Here is a 20,273-nt window from a genome sequence, read left to right as displayed (position 1 = left end):
CCTTAGAGAGAGGCACGGGCAGATTTAAAATGCTCTGGAGAAAGTCAAAGTTAAGCTTGCATGTGAAAATTTTGCCATAATTTTACAGACTTCTAGAAGGTGTTCCCCATGACATATGCCAGCTTGTTTCCTTCAGCAGCTACAAGTTCTTTGCTACCTCTGTCAACAGTAAGGTTTGCTGCTGCTCTATAGGTGTCATGTTGATACAGTAGGGGGAGGGTGTGGGTTTAGCTCAGTTGGCTGGATGGTTGGTTTGCCTTGTAGAGTGATGTTCAATTCCCACACCAACTGAGGTTACATTGAGGGGCTCGCTTTCAACACCTTCCCTTGTCTGAGGTCTGGTGACCCTCAGGTTAAACCCCTGTCAGTCATCTATATCTAATGATTTGATTTATTATGGTCACATGTACTGAGATACAGTGGAAAGTACTGTTTTGCATACTAATCTGACAAATCCTACCTTTACATAAGTACATCAGTGTAATAGAACAGAGTGTAGAATATAGTATGACAGCTAGGTGCAGTGAAAGATGAACTTTAATATATGAGATATCCATTCATAAATCTGATAACAGCAGGGAAGAAGCTGTTCTTAAATCAGTTGGTATGTGTTCTCAAACTTTTGTATCTTCTGCCCAATGGAAGAGATTGGAAGAGAGTGTAACTGGGATGGAAGGGGTCTTTGATGATGATGGCTGCTTTCCCGAGGCAGTGAGAAGTGTAGATGGAGTCAATGGATGGAAGGCTGGACTTTGTGATAGACTGGATTGTGTTAACAACTTTCTATAGTTTCTTGCAGTCTTGGGCAGAGCAGTTGCTGTACCAACCTGTATGTGAGAGCTTGTGGTCTGGTAAAACTATGTGGTCTCGTACCTTCGCTTTAGTGCAATTCAGATCATAGCAACAATCCCTTTTTTTCTGATCTAATTGACCTTCCCAATTTTCGTTTGCAGTTTCTGTGTAGATTCCTGAGATGACTAAGGTGCTGAAACAAGTCAGGGAAGGTTTAGTGAATATCTGCTCAAGTGCACAAAAAGAAAGCAAATCTCAGTCATCTCTTGTCAGTGGTTGATATTAGAAACCAATCCTGTGCACTGCAGAAATTGTGTGTGGCAAGCAGTTATTGCAGTGACAAGCAAAGCAGACCTCTCGTGTACCTGAAGTCAATGCACACATTAGCATTTAACCCCCAAGTAAACAGTTAAAAAGATTTCCCCTGCTCATTGACTGTCATAGAAGAAATTAATTTTGGAATGCTTTTGTTCAAAATTATAATTTAAATGTCATAGGATGAGCCAGTATTTCTTACCCATCCCTATTTGCCCTTGAGAAGGTAGTAGTGTGCTCCCTTCTTGAACCCTGCAGTCCATGTGCTGTAGGTAGACCCACAATGTTAAACTAAAGCAAAGAGATGCAGATGCTGATAATTGAAGCAAAAACAAATTGCTGGAGAAACTCAGTTGGCCTGGCAACCTCTATACTGAACTGAAGAAGGGTCACTGGACTCAAAACATTAACTCTGCTTTCTCTTCACAGATAGGGCCAGACCTGTTGAGTTCTTCCATTGATTTTGGTTTTTGTTTCAGTGTTAAAAATCTTTTGGGTTTGCTGGTTGGTCTGTCTAGTTTCATTCTTTTTTTGAGACTTTCTCATGATTGGTACAATTGAGTGACTTGCCCAGTTGTTTCTGTTAAGAGTCAGCCACGTTGCTGTGGGTCCAAAGTCATTCACACATGGGGTGAGGAAGGAAGGAAGTTTTCATTCTGTCAAGGGTAACAGGCCAGGCTAACTGGGCGTGAGTGAAACAGATGATTTTTAATGACAGTCATTAGACTCTTACCCCAGACATTTATTGAATTCAAGTTCCATCTACCATACCCACATCCTGATTAATAGTCTGACACCACTAGGCTTTCAGTTGCCAGAGGGAAAAACAGGATTGAAGTAAACCAAGAATTGAAGGACAATCTGCAAAATTTCACTGTGTGTTGCTTCCATAGAGACTTGTACCTCTGCTGAAATGAGTCAACTCAACACAGACCAAGAGCAAAACCCTGTCAGCCCCCTCATCACTGCATTTCAGAGATTCTCCAATTAAATCACAGAATCACAGGAGAGTTATAATGTAGCAAGAGGCATTCAGCCCATTGTGCCTGATCCAGATAGCACCTCTTGACCGATGTAAGCAACAAGCATAGATTGTTAAAGACTTTCACTTTTGAAGAGCTGAGCTGCAGTCAAATATGACGGAAGTCTGCAGGAACTCAGCTAGTGACACTGATATTTTTACTGACCACTTTATCGAGGGGAAAGTGGGAATTATTAGTGGATGATGACAATCTGCAGGTACTTTTCAATCACAATTGGCATTTATTTCAAGTAAAAAACGAGTCCATTACAATACCTTTGGGCTGTGCTGCCTAGAGACTTTTTTGTATGTATATAAAGCCTAACTTTGAATTTCTAATTTTGAAGAAACGTTGAATTGTGGTATTGCCAGATGCCAATACGATCCGGCTCTGTTGCCATCATCATCTAAAATACAAAAGTGTTTTTTAGGGAGCAATTTTATTTTCCTTAACTGGGGGTGACATCACTGAACCAAGTAAGCTGCATTTGTGATTGAAGAGATGACGGAAAATGGGCCTTTTATCTTGGCTAATTTTGGCAGCTTGTACTGTCAGCAATGCAGGAATTTACCGCTCACCTTGACAAAAGCTGCCCACAAAGATACAGCAGCTCCAGAACATCAATCTTTCCTTTTCTGACATCAGGTCGAATTTGATCTTTTCCTGCAGACCTTTGAGCTCCAGTGAACCAGCAGGTCGCAGGTTCGTTGATCAGCCAATCAGATTACGGAACTCTCACAAATAGAAAACCAGGGACTCTGAAGGCAGGGAATATAAATCACAAATAAATCAAAAATAAATATTGGACAGAAAGCAAAAGAAAGATCAGATCATGATTGAAGTTTAAAGGAGAAATGTGGATTTCAGAACAATCATAGTTGTATTGAAAAGCAATTTTTTTGTTTAATAAACTATCTCAAATGTTCTATGTTCTTCAGAAGGAATGCTATGTAATTGGTTTTTGTGGGGTGGAAGTTTGGAGTTAATGTGATTTAATGCACCATTCAGTGTTCAGGTATTCCTAATTGAACAAGGCTAAACATTTACATTGTGTTTTACAAAGAAAATGTAGGATAATCATTGAGTTCATCAAATCAGTGATTTTTAAATGTTCTGTCTACAAAGACTGTAACAGTGCACCCTACAGAAGTGTAAAATGTTACTGACTGCCCTGTTTATATTTCCACTTACAGTCCTGCACGATTGATTGCTCTCAGCTTTACAGAGTAATATGGTGACACTAAAGGTTTTGCCACTATTAATACCAAAATTCTGCCTCATTAGCCATTATCTGTTGCATTAGTTATTTACTGAAAAGCTGTTTTTCACACACGGCCTACCATGACTAATTGTTTTTATTTTTCTTTTCTTTTGGTCTGCTAATTCTGCCACAACTTGAAATGTTCTACAGTTCATGGCTCTTCCTTATCTCTGGTTTCCAGCACCTCATCTATATACTCAACGGTAAGCTCCAGTACTTTAACTACTTGGCTCGTTCCTTCTTTCCGACATAGTTAAAGTATGATCAGATAGGAGATTTTGTGGGGAAAAAAATGAAGAAGTCTTTCTATGTCATGAACTTTTAAATAATACAGTAATTTCATGTTTTCCCTGGCTCTCCTCCTTATAATGTCTTCACATCTGAAATTCCTGCTTGAAAGATACTGTTTTTACTGTACACACCTTGCTGTTACTTTGGTAGCATTTAGAAAATTAAATGGCACTAAGGTATTATTACAGACAATTTTAAATTAAATGCAGTGTTTTCAGAGTTGGCATTAGACAGTTCTTTCTTAGCCTCTGCATTAAGCAATGTTAACATGTCACAATGTTATGTACCTGGTTGTCAAGGAAGTGGGGGGAAGTTATTTTTCTGTGCTATGTTTCATCACTTTTTAAGCAACTGTTTTGGAAAAAATATATTGTTCCATCATTAACTCACTCACACGCAATTTAATTTTGCCTTGCGTATACGATCATTAACATCTTGTGACCACACCCGTGATGTCACTTTAGCTGGGAGTTGCGTGCAAGCTATTACTTATGTTTTGACTCGTACTTCAAATGTCTCTGCCCAATAAGGTTGCGAGGTGGTTCAGAAATGTGATAGCTTGGTTAGTGTCCTCTGGTTTTGTCCCTCTGAGCAGTTCTTATCACATCAGTGACAGTGACTAAACACTCAGCTCCAGTATGATGGCAACAATAGCTCTCAGCAGGCCGGTTACGCCCAGGGAGTTGATGGTAGGTGATGGTCCTAGTTTTGGTCAGTTATAATTGCTGAAAAAGGAGTGTTCAATGCTGTAGTGGAAAGGTGAAGAGTCTGTGTAAATCTATGCACAGGATTTTATTTTCATTGTGTGGCTTTTATTCAATTAAATGTAGATCAGTGAGATAAAGCAAAGAGCTGCGGACGCTGGAGATCTGATATAGAGAAAAGCAGAAATTGCTGGAAAAACTCAGCAGGTCTGGCAGCATCTGTGGAGAGAGCAAAACAATTAATGTTTTGAATTCTGTGACCCTTCCTCAAAACATGCTGAAGAACGGTCACTGGACTCACAATATTAACTCCATTTCACCCTCCACAGATGCTGCCAGACCTGCTGAGTTTCTTCAACACTTTCTGTTTTTCTGTGTATGTCAGTCAGAAATAGCTTCAAGTGTAAACTGGAAGAGCAACTTGCTGAACTTACTGTGGTATTTCATTTTACATGATCTGGTTAGTTAGTTATTATTTTTTAAAAATCAAGAGGTGTTCTCACTTTGCAGTGACTTGATTAATAAATAAACTATGTAAAAAAAGTATTAAATGCACAAAGTAATGCTAACACTAATTGTATCTGTGTCCTGTTTTAATTTAAACTTTTCATAACGTTTCTATTCTGGCCTTAATGATGGCTCTTAAAAGCACAGAATGGCATGTCAATCAAACTAATTAGCTGTTCTAATATAAACATTAAGAAAAATGATTCATGACAAGTTAAATTGACCCTGTTAGATAAATTCTGCTGTTGCCTTTCGAAATAAAGGTTGTTATTGTCAAATGCTTGAAGGTGTTTTGGATGAGGTACGGAAAAAATTACTGATCAGGGCGTGGGCAAGTTTTTAACCTTTGAAAGCATCTAATCTGAACATTACAATTGTGAGCAGTGTTGTTTCCTGGTGCATTTGTTCAATGATGCATTATTTATTTTTAGCATTGTTTGTCTTAATTTTCTCTACTCTTGGCATAAAGGGCCTTCATTCATTCCAGAGTGACAGTATTGCAGCAGAAGGTAATTACGTTTGCTGCAAAACAAGCAATAAAGTATTGCCATTAAATGATTCCTTCAAAAACATAGTGAGTCATTACCCACAGGTCATTGCCTTCAGCTCGTATTGAGCTGCAGGTTTAGGATTTTTTTTAATTCAATCGACTCACTCACTGATTTGTTAATTTCTCCCATGCAACAAAAACAAAGAGCAAGGGAGATTTCACAGGGTCTGGGATCAGCAGTCATCCCTCGATGATTGTTAGTCAAACAGATTATCTGGTCATATAGCTCACTGCAGTGTGTAAATTGGCTGTCATCTTTTACCCACACAACCACAGAAGTGCTTAATAGGTTGTGACGTTTAGACGGCCCCCAGGCTGTGAATGCCACTTTCTGTATATGTTTTAGAAGGGGTCAGTTTCCTGGATGGCTGGTTTGCAATGGAGAGTATGGGTTCAGTTCCTGCACCGGCTGAGATTATCATAACAATTCTGCCTCCTCAACCTTGCCCCTCATCTGCGGCATGGTGATCCTATGGTGACTTTACCCTTTTTACTGTATTTATTATGGATACACACACGCGCATCTATATCAATCAGATACATCTTAGAAAGATTTTTACACACATAACTGGGCATATATACTTGATATTTAGAGATATATAATATGGACATGTTATATACATAGAACATAAAACAGTACAGCAACAGCACAGGCCCTTCTGCCCTCAATGTTGTGCCAGCCTTTTGTCCTACTCTAAGATCAAATTAATCAACATACCCTTAATTGTACTGTCGTCCATGTGCCTATCCAAGAATCACTTAAATGTCCTTAATGTATCTGACTCTACTACCACCGCTGGCAGTGCATTCCATCTACTCACCATTCTCTGTGTAAAGAACCTACCTCTAACATCTCCACTAACTCTTCCTCCAATCACCTTAAAACCATTACCTGTTGTAACAGCCATTTCTGCCCTGGGAAAATGTCTCTGGCTATCCACTCTATTCATGCCTCTCATCATCGTGTACACCTCTATCAAGTCACCTGTCATCCTTCATCACTCCAATGAGAAAAACCCTAGCTCCCTCAACTTTTCTTCAGAAGACATGCCCTCCAGTCCAGGTAGCATCCCAGTAAATCTCCTCTGCACCCTCTCGAAAGCTTTCACATCCTTCCTATAATGAGGTGACTAGAACTGAACAAATATTCCAAGTGTGTTTTAACCAGGGCACCATTTAGCTGCAGCGTAACCTCGCACTTCTCAAACTCAATCCTCCTGTGAATGAAAGCCAACACACCATCCAACTTCTTGACAAACATATCAGTTTGTGTGGCAATTTTGAGGGATCTATGCATGTGGACCCCAAGATCCCCCTATTCCTCCACACTACCAAGAATCCTGCCTTTAACCCTGTATTCCGTATTCAAATTCGACATTCCAAAGTGAATGACTTCACACTTTTCCAGGTTGTACTCCATCTGCCACTTATCAGCCCAGTTCTGCATCCTGTCAATGTCCCATTGCAACCTACAACAACCCTCCACACAATCCACCACTCCACCAACCTTCATGTCATTAGCAAACTTACAAACCCACCCTTCCACTTCCTCATCCAAGTCATTTATAAAAATCACAAAGAGCAGAGGTCCCAGAACTAATCCCTGCGGAACATCACTGGGTTCCAGGCTGAATACTTTCCATCTACCACCAACCTCTGTCTTCTGTGCACCAGTCAATTCTGGATCCAGACAGCCAAATTCCCCTGTATTCCATGCCTGATATATATTTAGCTACACACGCCTCATTTTAAATTTGTTCTTCTTTCTATATTGTAAGTTGCTTTTGCTTTTCTTTGCAACTAGGGTCATGCTATTAAACATAATTGAGTAATATCAACAGAGGCAAGTGCTTTGTCGGTTTTCACTTACATTTCAGGGACCACCACTCACAGGAGTCATGGCAGACTGGAATTGAACTGCTTCTGTAGAATGATTTAGTATTGCAATTTGTCAGGTTTATACATGTTTACGCCATTGGATATTCTGTAACACTTTGGGCGGCACGGTGGCACAGTGGTTAGCACTGCTGCCTCACAGCGCCTGAGACCCGGGTTCAATTCCCGACTCAGGCGACTGACTGTGTGGAGTTTGCACGTTCTCCCCATGTCTGCATGGGTTTCCTCCGGGTGCTCCGGTTTCCTCCCACAGTCCAAAGATGTGCGGGTCAGGTGAATTGGCCATGCTAAATTGCCCATAGTGTTAGGTAGGGGTAAATGTAGGGGTATGGGTGGGTTGTGCTTTGGCGGGTTGGTGTGGACTTGTTGGGCCGAAGGGCCTGTTTCCACACTGTAAGTCGAATCTAATCTAATCTAATTCCTTGGGAAACGTTTTTGCCCGCAAAAGTGAAATGAATTGACTGTGTGCAATTTTGACTTGGAGTTGCTATGCTGGATTCTGAGCTGTATACATTGTGGGGGAGTTACCTGGACACTTTGTTCCAGGAGTCAGTCTCAGCCCTTAATGTAGGCAGAACTTTGATTAGATTAGATTCCCTACAGTATGGAAACAGGTCCACACCAACCCTACGAAGAGTAACCCGCCCAGACCCATACACCTGACTAATGCACTATGGGTAATTTAGCATGGCCAATTCACCTGTCCTGCACATCTTTGGACTGTGGGAGGAAACCAGAGCAGCCGGAGGAAACCCACGCAGACAGGGGGAGAATGTGCAAACTCTACACAGATAGCCACCTGAGGCGGGTATCAAACCTGGGTCCCTGGTACTGTGAGGCAGCAGTGCTAACTACTGAGCCACCATGCTGTCCTAACTGTGAAGTGAATCATTGATCAGGGACAAGGGGATATGGCTGTGAGTCAAGCAGATACAGGGAATCAGTTGTTGTAGACGAGTCTCAATCCCTGACATTTTCCAGCAGATGTGAGGTACTTCCTACCCAACTTGATGAGGAGGGGGACTGCAAGGAGGGTGAGCAGATTGACCATGACCCGGGAGGGAGAATTCCATTCAAGTTGGGAACATAAGCAAAGAGAAGTATGACAGTGATGGGGTGGAATACAGTCTAGGGAATAAAAGCCCACTGATGTTTGTGTTTGGTTCCCCAGCTCTTCATAAATCCTTCTGCAGATGAAAATCAGCTCACTTTGCAAAATCAGCTTTAAGAATAGAAAAGTAGAAGTATTTTTATTCAAGACTCTTCAAGCTTCTGTAACTTTATCCACCTATGATGACTGCATCCGGCTCCAACACACACACTTTCTACTGACCCTCCAAAACAAACACACAGTGCATTCCCCTCCCTTTGCCTCTACACTCTTGGGGAGTGTTTTCAGTTGGGTAGCCTGCGCACTTTGGAAATCTCCCCATGAATATATTTTGCTTATCCACCTCCCTGTCTTCTGTTAAAGTCATCCTTAAGCCCAAGCTCTTTGACCAAGTTTTTCACCTAACACTGACACTGTCTGCTCACCATCTTATCCTTTGAATTGCAGAAGCCAGATTTTATGTCTTTAAAGCACTTAGGCTTCATAAACAATCGTAGTTTTACCTTGCAATATGGCAGCAGTGGGATTGTAAATGAGAACTGTGCAACAGCTGTGAAGAGTTATTGAAGTGATAATTTTATAAAACTGATGCAGAGCAATAGGGTTTTGAAATAATTTGATAAATTAGCTCTGCCACATAGATTTCAGTAATTGTATTTCAAAGGATCAAGTGAGTTGTTTTCTCTGTGCAATGACTGAAACCGCATCTGGAATTCTTCAACTCTGTTGACAGACTCTATTCAGTAGCAGGCTGCGAGCAAAAAAATTAATTGCATTTTAACTAAATTATGAATTAATGTGCTGCCAAACACCATTATACATTTTGACATAGCCCTTGATTTTTTTAAAGCCAGTAAGATCTTTGAGCAGCAAAGTCTAAATTCCATGCTTGGTCAGTATTTAAAATATCATTCCAATAAAACATATACAAATTAACTCTGAGCTGCACGCACCTTCTCACATTTCCCCTTGTTTAGTCCAGAACTCCCCTATTCCAAGTCCCAAATCCCTATCTCCCTATCTCCTTTTCCCTAGCCCTGATATTTACCATCCCTTTTCCAAGTCCCAATCTCCCCTGTCCCCTCTTCAGTTCATCAGTGGTAAGATATGAGATGAAAATTAATTGCATTTTAAATAAATTATGAATTAATATGCTACCAAACGCCATTGTACACTTTGAAATATCACTTAATTTTTTTCAAGCAAGTAACTTGCTTTTTGAGCAGTGAGGCCTATAAAGTGCATGCTTGGTCGGTATTTGAATGTCATTCCAATAAAACATTTGCAAATTAAACCTCGGCTGCACGCACCTTCTCATATTCCCCCTTTTCCCAACTCCAATCTCTCTAATCCCCCTTTTCCCAAGTCTTGATCTCCCCCATCCACTCTTCTCAAGTCATGATCTCCCTATCCCTGCTTCCCAAGTCCTTATCTCTCCCCACTCCCTCTTCCCAGGTCCCAATCTCCCCTATCCCCTCTTCCCAGGTCCCAATCTCCCCTATCCCCTCTTCCCTAGTCTCAATTTCCCTTATCCCCTCTTCAGTTCATCTATAATAGATTGATTCAAATCCATTGAAAACAGATTAATTTTAAACAGCCAAAAAGGCATTGTTTTCTTCAGACTCATTGAAGTCAGTCTGGTCAGCGGTTCCTTCAATGGTGCATTTTCAATTCCAAAAGGCAAACCACTCTAAATTAACAGCAGCAGCATAAACAGGTTTTTGTTTGTCACTAAACCTTGTGGAAGGAATGAGTGTATGCCACGTCAATAAAAATGATGTGTCATATCGTGTAGAGGGCAGGAGATAAATTGTGGGGCAGGGGGTGGTGGGGGGGTGGTGGTCATCTGAGCAGATTCATCAGCCATGGATGTATCGAAATGCTGGGAATTTCAAGGGAACCTGAACAGCGAAGCAGTGTGCCTGGTATGGAAACTGACCGCCTGAAGGTGATCAATCATTTCAACACCTGCCTCTTGCTTCATCATTCAGCAGAAGCACTTAACCACACCACTGCGTTCCTGCCAGTTGAACTGGAGTGAATATACTGTTTGACCTCTAGGTTCCATTTGAAATTACACATTATTTTGGAACTTCAGAACACGAGTAGTCCATTCAGCCCCTTCAGAGTGTCCCACCATTCAGCGAGATTACAGCTGATCAGTGGTCTAACTCCATATACCTGCCTTTGGCCTATTTCCCTTAATACTTTTGCTGAACAAACATTTCTTTTTCTCAGATTTAAAATTAACAACTGACCCAGCAGCTGCTGGCATTTGTGGAAGAGAGTCCTAAACCTCTCCCACCCTTCCTAACTCCTCTCTCGAATGGTCTGATCCTAATTCTCAGTCTGTGCCCCTCGTTCTAGAATCCCCAACCAGTGGAAATAGATTAGTTTAGATTACCTACAGTGTGGAAACAGGCCCTTCGGCCCAACAAGTCCACACCGACCCGCCGAAGTGCAACCCACCCAGATCCATTCCCCTACATTTACCCCTTCACCTAACACTACGGGCAATTTAGCATGGCCAATTCACCTAACCTGCACATCTTTGGACTGTGGGAGGAAACTGGAGCACCCGGAAGAAGCCCACGCAGAGACGGGGAGAATGTGCAAACTCCACACAGACAGTCGCCTGAGGCGGGAATTGAATCCAGGTCTCTATTGCTGTGAGGCAGCAGTGCTAACCACTGTGCGACCCTGCCACCCATTTGTCTTTTCCTATTAATATCTTTAAAACTTTAATCATATCACCATTTTACCTTTTAATTTCTAGAGAAGGCAGACCTAATTTGCATAATCTCTCCTCCAGTCTAAAGTCCAGGTATCAACCATGCTAAGAAATTTAATGGAATCATTGATAAGGGTTACATGTAAAGTTGCTTTGCACCATTATGCCAAGTACAGTAGATGTTTGTAACCTTAATGTCATACTAATGTTTATGAATTTGTAAAGGATGTATTATGCTATTAGTAGATTTGTACGTTTTCTGTAAAAGAGAGTGCAACTCATAGTTTTATTACTAACATTGTGTCCAACACAATGTTCTTTTTTAATGTCTTGAAGTTAGAATTAGAGGACCATGTCCAAGGGTAAAGAAACATTGGGCAGAATTCCTCCTCCTGAGCACTATCTGGTGACCCCTGTCTGACAGTCTGTGTGAAAGTGGGTATAGAGTGTGGACAGACTGGGCTGAACTTTGTGACAGCCCCCCACAGTTAAATAAGCGTTTACATTCACAGTTCCGAATTCATGCAGGAGGATTGAAAACCTGGGGGAGATGCTGAAATCCTGCCAGTGTCTCCAAAATTGTTTCCATTTCTCAACGATGAAGCCTAAGGGGACATTAAATTATAAAATCCATTTCGGTCATTGTTAAAATTGTGAAAGCAGTTAATCCTAGTCATTGAGTCATTCGGTACAGAAGAAACACTACAGCCCATCAAGTCTGTGTCAACCATCTACACAAATCTCACTTTCTAACTCTTGGTCCATAGACTTGAATGTTATGAAAATGCAGTGCTCATTCATATAATTTTTGCAAAGGTTTTCGGACTCTATTACCCTCCCAGGCATACTCCCAGCACACTCTGGGTGAAAAATATTTTCCTTAACTTCTGTATAAACCTCCTGCCCCTTCACCTTAACATGATGCAGTTATCAGTGCAGATAGATACCTTTCTTATATATAAATATTGTGTAATAATGCTACACTTAGTTTTGCTTTGTAACCTTTTTTTATCTACACAGCTTTTTTAAAAATATTACATTTTTTCCTTGTTGCAGCCTGAAGAAAAATCACAGTCAGAGGTAAGTGTACTTTAAAATCATATAATCAAATAATTGAAATTGCTAGTTAAGGCCTATGGTACAGAATGGAATTACAAAGCAATAGCAGAAGGATGAGCTAATGCATACAATTGTAATAGGATATTTGAGTTTTACTGAAAATGGATATGTTTTGTTGAAACCTTTTGTCACTCATCAGAATATTTCACATGAATACTGATTGAGGTGAAGTTAGCTATTTTATGTTGCTACTGCTGTTGCCATGAAGCCAAAAAAGTCCTATCTGGTTTAAAGTTTAAACGAAGCTTGACGGTTAAATGTTGATCAATATTAATATTACTCCTCATGGCAACCGCCCTACCAATCAGAGTCCATTACCATACAAGTCAGCACTGTTGTCTCATGTAGATGGATTTTGGTTTTGCCTTTTAGTTAGTATTCTTGCAAAATGTCCAGATGAGAGGAATACAATATGCTTAAAAATGTTCTACCAAGTGATTGTCCATATGATACTTGTCAAATTCATTGTAAAGAGGTTGTAAGTTTACTCGCTGAACCTCCGATGAAGCTCATTGATGATGTTACCCGGCACGGTGACGAAACGTCTGAGAACAAATCTGCCAGCTTAGCGAGCAAACTTACAACCTAATCCACAACCTCAGCTGCAAAGCTTCTCTATTATTGTATAATGGAAGAGCACGAGAAGAAATATAGTTAGTATTAATCTGGATTTTCAACATTGTTTTGTTAATGAAGAAATGGAGAACAAATAGGTGTGGATGGTGGGATGTGGGGTGAGAAAATTTCTCTGATTGGTGTTAGGTATGATGTCCCACAGGATGCACTGGGGAAATTCTTTTTCATTACAAACTGTCTGACGTTGAGAGTTGAGGAAATAGTATGAGGATTTTCTGTCAAGCGAAAGCAACACCAAACTAGAATGGGATTGTGATTGGGAAGAGGGCAAGAAGGGGACAGTACAGCAAATTAACCCAAAGATTTTCACAAAGCATAAGGAAAAGACAGGTCAGAGAGCTATGAATGCAGCATTGTGTCAAGCAATATGAAACTGTGTTTAAAAGTAAGTCACCTAAAGGAAATTCATCCTAACACAGTAGGATTATAAATGGATCATGATGTTAGATTAGATTAGATTACTTACAGTGTGGAAACAGGCCCTTCAGCCCAACAAGCCCACACCGACCCGCAACCCACCCATACCCCTACATTTACCCTCTACCTAATACTACGGGCAATTTAGCATGGCCAATTCACCTGACCTGCACGTCTTTGGACTGTGGGAGGAAACCGGAGCACCCGGAGGAAACCCTCGCAGACACGGGGAGAACGTGCAAATTCCACAGTCAGTCGCCTGACGCGGGAATTGAACCCGGGTCTCTGGCGCTGTGAGGCAACAGTGCTAACCACTGTGCCACTGTGCCACCGTGCCGCCCACCGTGTACACACATAAACTTTTAAAGGTGATAGGTTGTCAATTTGGTCTTAAAAAGGCAAACAAATCTATTACTTATGTTAAATTAAACTGATGCAGAAATTAAGAGATACCATTGTCTCATTCCTCATGCAAATTCAGGGCGTAGTAAGAGCAGTGTATTGTTTTGACAGCTCACTTTCAGAGAAGTACGAAAGTAATGAGAAAGGTTTACTGCCAGTTTCCTCAGATGCAAGCAAGAATGATGATTCTGCACACTGGCCAAACTAGAACATTTCTGATGGCATGCATAAAGGATGACTTGATAAGACTCTTCAAGTCCTTGGGCGGCACGGTGGCTCAGTGGTTAGCACAGCTGCCTCACAGCACCCAGAGTCCCGGGTTAGATTCCTGTCTGACTGTGTGGAGTTTACACATTCTCCCCGTGTCTGCGTGGGTTTCCTCCGGGTGCTCCGGTTTCCTCCCACAGTCCAAAGATGTGCAGGTCAGGTGAATTGGCCATGCTAAATTGCCCACAGTGTTAGGTGCATTAGTCCAGGGTAAATATTGGGTAGGGGAATGGGTTTGGGTGGGTTTCTCTTTGGAGGGGCGGTGAGGACTTGTTGGGCTGAAGGGCCTGTTTCCACACTGTAGAGAATCTAATTATGATACAATCGAGACAGATAAAGTCCCCACAGCTGATTACTGTCAAAGGCAAATTAAGGATGAGATTACAAAAAATAACTTTTTATAAGTAAGATAATAGAAGGTATAGTTCCCTGCTTTTGTTGAAGCAGAGTTCATAAGTCTTATTAAAAGAAAATTAGTTTCTTATTTAATTCAGCAATATAAAGACTGTATGGAGTACATACGTGTAAATTAGATGTCTCCTGACATGTAAACCACTGGATGATGTACATAACCTGTCTGCGAGGTGTCAGACTGTGTCAGAAAAGTGCTAGGTAATAATCTTGAAAGTGGCTTGACTTTTCCGAACAGAATCAAATAGAGATTATGACGTTTAACTTTGTAGTGTTCTGGCCTGCAGATCCGCAAACTTCGGCGGGAGCTCGATGTTTCCCAGGAGAAAGTGGCAGCACTTACGACGCAGCTTACTGCTAATGTAAGTAACACCTGGGGGAGTAGGGTGTGGAGGCTGAAAGCAGCAATCGGCTGCTGAGAAGAACTGCTTTAGCTATTTTGTTGAAAACCTGCTTTTGCTATTGCACTTCTCTCCAGCAGGCAGAAAGATCTAAGCTGGCAAACGGCGTACACAGTGGGAATGTGTGAAATTTTCCACATTGGCAGGAAGAATAAAAAAATATATATAAATGGCAAGATATTGCAGATACAGAGGGGTCTCAGTGTACTCATGCATGAATTGCAGCAGGTTGGTATGCAGGTACAACAGATAATTTGGAAGGATAATAGAATTCTGTATTTCGTTATGAGCAGAATTGGATACATAAGTAGGGAGGTTATCTTCAGTATTACAGGGGAATGACGCAACCACAACTAGAATGCTGTGAACAGTGTTAGTGTCCTGATGTAAGGAAAAATGTAAAAGATTGCACTGATGTTTAATAAATTTAATCTAGACTCAAAACGTTAGCTTGCTCTCTCTCCATGGATACTGCCTGACCTGCTTTGCTTTCGAGCATTTTTTTTTTGTTTTTAGTACAGATTCCAGCATCTGCAATGATTTTCTCTTCATAAATTTAATACCTCGAATGGGTAGTTGTCTTGTGAGTAAAAGTCAAAACAGACTAGCGTTGCATCCGCTGGAATTTAGAAGAATATTGATTAATTGAAACGTGACCAATTGATTCAACTTGAATATCTTCAGGAGGACTTGGCAGGTTAGATGAGGAATGAATGTTTCCACATGGAGGAGAATCTAGATCCAGGGGTTACTGTTTCAAAATTAAGATGTTGCCCATTGGAGTGTAGTGATCCAATCAGTCATGAATTTATCGAATGGTGGAGCAGGCTGGAAAGGCTGAGTGGCCTATTCCGAATTTGTATGTTTCTACTGTCGTGCTCAAGTGTAAATGATGGTGTCACTGGGCTATAATCGAGCACCGAGGTTATTAATATCTGGATTACTCCTGGTGCTACAAGCTCGTGAGAGTATGAATAGGAGGATAGAGCAGATGATGAATGCATGGCTGAGGAGCTGGTGTATGGGAGAAAGATTCACATTTTTGGATTATTGGAATGTCTTCTGGGGTGGAAGTGACCTGTGCAAGAAGGATGGATTGCACCTGAATTGGAAGGGGACTAATATACTGGCAGAAAGATTTGCTAGAGCTGCTTGGGAGGATTTAACCTAATAAGGTGGGTGGGAGGTGGAACCAGTGAGATAGTGAGGAAAGAGATCAATCTGGTACAGTTGAGGAAAGAAGTGAGTCAAACAGTCAGGGCAGGCAGGGACAAAACAGAGAACAAGGTAGGACTGATAAATTAAACTGCATTTATTTCAATTCAAGAGGCCTAACATGGAAGGCAGATAAATTCTGGGCATGGTTAGGAACATGGGACTGGGATATCATATACAGAAATTTGGCTCAGGGATAGTCAGGAATGGCAGCTTAATGTTCTAGGACACAAATGCTTCAAGTGTTAACAGTGTGTGAAGTAATGTTTCTCTCAGGGCAATGTTTGATTGCTCTTTCACATTCAGGTTATTTTTGTAATGACATTGTTAATTATTGGTTGAGTAATACATTAATCCAGCTATTAATTTTGATGAAATAAAATCAGTTGGTAATAAAGATATTACAGAATATAGTAAGGATTGTTACTCAGCACACAGTGTCTCTTAAAAAAGGAGTAGGAGTTATTTTGAATGTATGACACTTATCCACACTTAGTCTGTTTTGAAACTACTTTCCAGTTTATTGTAAGATCTTTGTCAATGAATAATTTTACGGATTTCATAGGAAATGCAACCTAATATTTTCAAATAACAATGCTATTCTTCTCTCTCAATTAAATCTCTTACAAATAAATTGCAACACTTATGGGATCAACCCACACATGACGTATTCCAAGTAGCATCTGTGTTTGACTAATGGACTGCTAGGAAGTGCCACTGAGCTAACAAGCATGACATGACCTCTTGGCTTTTCCTTCCTCCTTTATGGCGAGTATTTGGCCTCTGTTTTGTGTCTTCCATTGATGGTAGTGATAAATCAAGAATGTGCTTATTTATTTGATGCTACAAGGTTAAGGGCCAAAGCCCATATTGTACGACACTGACAAGGTTGCAAATGGTAGTTGTGAAGATTAAATAAATCACCAACCGATAATTAGTTAACGTTGATTTATGGTTTTTAAACTCTATTGGAGTAAGTCTGAAGTCCTGAAAAAAAATGAGTCCAGGAGAGAGTGTGCTGAGTTGTTATTTTTCAAACACAAGGTGATGCATTTGTTTATATCTGACACACCACAACATAACAGAAACAAATACCAACATATTAAATCATGTTGTGTGTGACCTCTCTTCAAAAGCAAAGTCATTGCTACACACTCTCATGTTTTCACTGCAACTTTAACTCATGCTGCAGTCTGTCTGCAACTTCACATCACAAATCTGGTTATTCAAATATTTGTCACATTGGGAGATGAGGCAAATTATGAAAGATTTTAAAAATGGTTCAAATATGGATGTCAGATATCAGTCATAGGTTTGGAGGGATTTTCTTACAAGGAGAGTTTGAGTTTAGATGAGTGAGAGGAGGTCTTATTCAAATATAGAAGATTTTTAGCGGGCTGGACAAGATAGATAGAGAGAGGTTGTTTCCCCTTGTGAGAAAGTCTAGGACCATGGGACATAACTTCAGAATAAAACAGAGAGGAGGAGGAATTTCTTCTCTCAGAGGGGGAGTAAATCTGTGGCATTCTTCACTGCACAGGGCTGTTAAAGCCGGGTCATTAAGTGTATTCGAGGCTGATGGAGAGAGAGATTTTTAATCAGTAAGGGAATGAAGGGTAATAGAGAAAAGGCAAGAAAGTAGAGCTTCGGATTGTCAGATCAGCCGTAATCTCATTGAATACAGATCTGTTGATCAGTTTGAGTTCGGAATTCTGGATTCTCCTCCCCTTTATTCTCCTGCCAAATGAGAATCTATCCTCCTCCACCTTCAAAATGTTCAATGACTCTGTCCCTACTGCTGACTAAGGCAGAGAGTTCAATTTACTTGACCATCAGAATTGTATGATTTCCTTGGGTAAATAGAGTAAATTGATGACGTGTGTATAATTTTTGAGTTCCCCGTATGTTTTGTATCCCTGCACAACAAAAGAGGGGCATTCAGCTGGCTCGCTCTTTCTCTTTCCCTGACTGGTTCCAATAGTGCTGCTTAGAACTCCGTCCGATGTGTCCATCTTCAAAATAGTGGTTGGCAGGGGGTGCTCTTTGAGGGTGGAATTTTAATGTTGTTATGTTTTTACAAGAATGGTCCAGAAGTGAGAAACCTCAGCAATAGATTGAAGACGCCAGGACTACTCTCCTTGGAGTGAAGAAGGCTGAAAGGAGGTTTGCTTGAGGTCTTCAAGATCATGAGTGGGCCAGGTAGCATAGATGAGGGGAAACTGGTCCCATTTGTAAAATGAGAGGGTAGAGTGATAGGCAAAAGAAACAAGAATGATATTAGAAAAAATTGTTTTCACACTTTTGTGAGTAGTTAGGGTGTGGAATGCATTGTCTGGAAATATGGTGGAGGCAGGTTCAATGAGGCATTCAAAAGGGCTTTGATGATTATTTGGATAGAAATTAAAATAACTCTCCAGAGGACAGCATCCTGTCACCCATTCACCCTTTATTAACACGTGGAGAGTTCTTGACATTGGTCCAGGTCCCTCAGAGACAGCTGTCAGAGTGAACAGAACTTCTGACACTCCTGTTTTTTTTTCTTCTTCTTTTTGTTTTTCTTTTTTTTATATAGAGTTGGACCCACTCCTGTTTATTTAATTTTTTTTTATATATAGATATAACCCCACACTGCCGCCTGACTGCAGTAGTGCTTATTTTTTCCCCAGCACCCATAGTGTGTGTGTGCAGGTGTGAGACGCAGTGAGAGACATAAAGTGCACAAATCTTTATTTAATTTCCACCACCAGAAAAAAATAGGAAAACACCCGAGTGGCCAGTGACAAGCAATGCCCTTCACATCAAAGAGGGCAATGCTGTGTGATCAAACAGTGAAGGGGGACACTCCTGTTTATTTTTTTTTCTTTTCCTTTTTTTTTCCCCAGCACCCATAGTGTGTGTGTGCAGGTGTGAGACACAGTGAGAGACACAAAGTGCACAAATCTTTATTTAATTTCCACCACCAGGAAAAATAGGAAAACACCTGAGTGGTCCAGTGACAAGCAGTGCCCTTCACATCAAAGGACAATGCTCACCTGGTTTTAATTTTTTTTATTAATTTTTTTTTCTTTTTTTTAAAAAGGGCAATGCTACACTTCTTTTTTTAATTTTTTTCTTTAACCCCCCCCCCCCCCCCCACACTACCGCCTAAGTGCGGTAGTGCTTATTTTTCCCCAGCACCCATGGTGTGTAGGTGTGACACACAGTGAGAGACACAAAGTGCATGAATCTTTATTCATGTTCCACCACCAGGAAGAAAAGAAACACCCAAGTGGCCAGTGACAGACTCTACTGTTTTTTTTACCACCAGGAAAAGTAGGAAAACACCCGAGTGGCCTGTGACAAGCAGTGCCCTTCACATCAAAGAGGGCAATGCTGTGTGATCAAACAGTGAAAAGGGGACACTCCTGTTTATATCTGTCAGCCATGGCTTCCTGATTGGACCAGATTAATAAGCCCCAATCGGGAACTCAAATACTATGAGGTCCACCTGGCTGACCTCATTACGACCACTGCAGAGGTAGCATCCAGGATATAGAGGGGAGAACGTTGGAGATCGGCACTGGGTGATGATGCTTGTTTGAAGAGTCAATGAGAGCACATTGGTACAAATGTTCTCCTTCTGCGCTGTACCCAATGTGTGATTTTCTTTAGTATTTTTTAACTGCAGAGCAGGACCATTTCCAGGACTTATTTTCTACACCCTAAATCCAGTCCTCTCTGAGGTCCAGCTATCTGTGTGATGTTCCCAGCAATGGTGGGCTGGTGGAGTAGGGTCATTCACAGGCTGACTCTTGAAGGACAGCATGTGGGAAGGCCAGTAGGAATGCTCCTGACTGAGAGTTTCCACCACAAGGGGTAAGTGCTCCCTATGTAGGTGCGTAACACAACAGTGTCTCTAGCTAGGGTTTTCTCTGAAATTGACCTGACTACATGAGTCCATGCAATCACAGAGTAGGAACCATTCTATGTGGTGGTCTTGCGGTCCTCAGATAGGGATGTGTATTGGGTATTGAAGGACACCTCACCAGCACCCCAAATCAGCCACCCATTTCACCCCACCCACTTCACTCTCACTCCACACCCACACCCAATACCAGAACCCGTCTCGAGGCACCTGCTGGGCTTCACTCTCAGCAGACACTAGGTGCAGGAGTAGGCCATTCTGCCCTTCGAGCCTGCACCACCATTCATTATGATCATGGCTGATCATCCTCAATCAGTATCC

The 20,273-nt window shown here is 41.2% G+C and overlaps 1 protein-coding gene across 7 annotated transcripts in view; it reads left to right on the top strand.

Moving 5' to 3' along the window:
• The window catches only part of nav2a (neuron navigator 2a), a 590,475-nt gene that overhangs the window by 491,573 nt on the left and 78,629 nt on the right, over positions 1–20,273 (top strand). For 4 of the 7 annotated variants that reach the window (XM_060839107.1, XM_060839105.1, XM_060839102.1 and 1 more), the window contains 3 exons: positions 3,541–3,593; positions 12,237–12,260; positions 14,705–14,794. In XM_060839107.1, the coding sequence (XP_060695090.1) occupies positions 3,541–3,593; positions 12,237–12,260; positions 14,705–14,794 (167 nt within the window). The remainder of the gene's footprint in view (positions 1–3,540; positions 3,594–12,236; positions 12,261–14,704; positions 14,795–20,273) is intronic. The other 3 variants (XM_060839109.1, XM_060839106.1, XM_060839104.1) reach the window with 1 other exon arrangement.

Source organism: Hemiscyllium ocellatum, chromosome 18 (genome assembly GCF_020745735.1).
Source record: "Hemiscyllium ocellatum isolate sHemOce1 chromosome 18, sHemOce1.pat.X.cur, whole genome shotgun sequence".
NCBI lineage: Eukaryota > Metazoa > Chordata > Chondrichthyes > Orectolobiformes > Hemiscylliidae > Hemiscyllium > Hemiscyllium ocellatum.
Note: the sequence above shows the minus strand (reverse complement) of the source record. Positions and strands in the feature narration are given on the sequence as shown.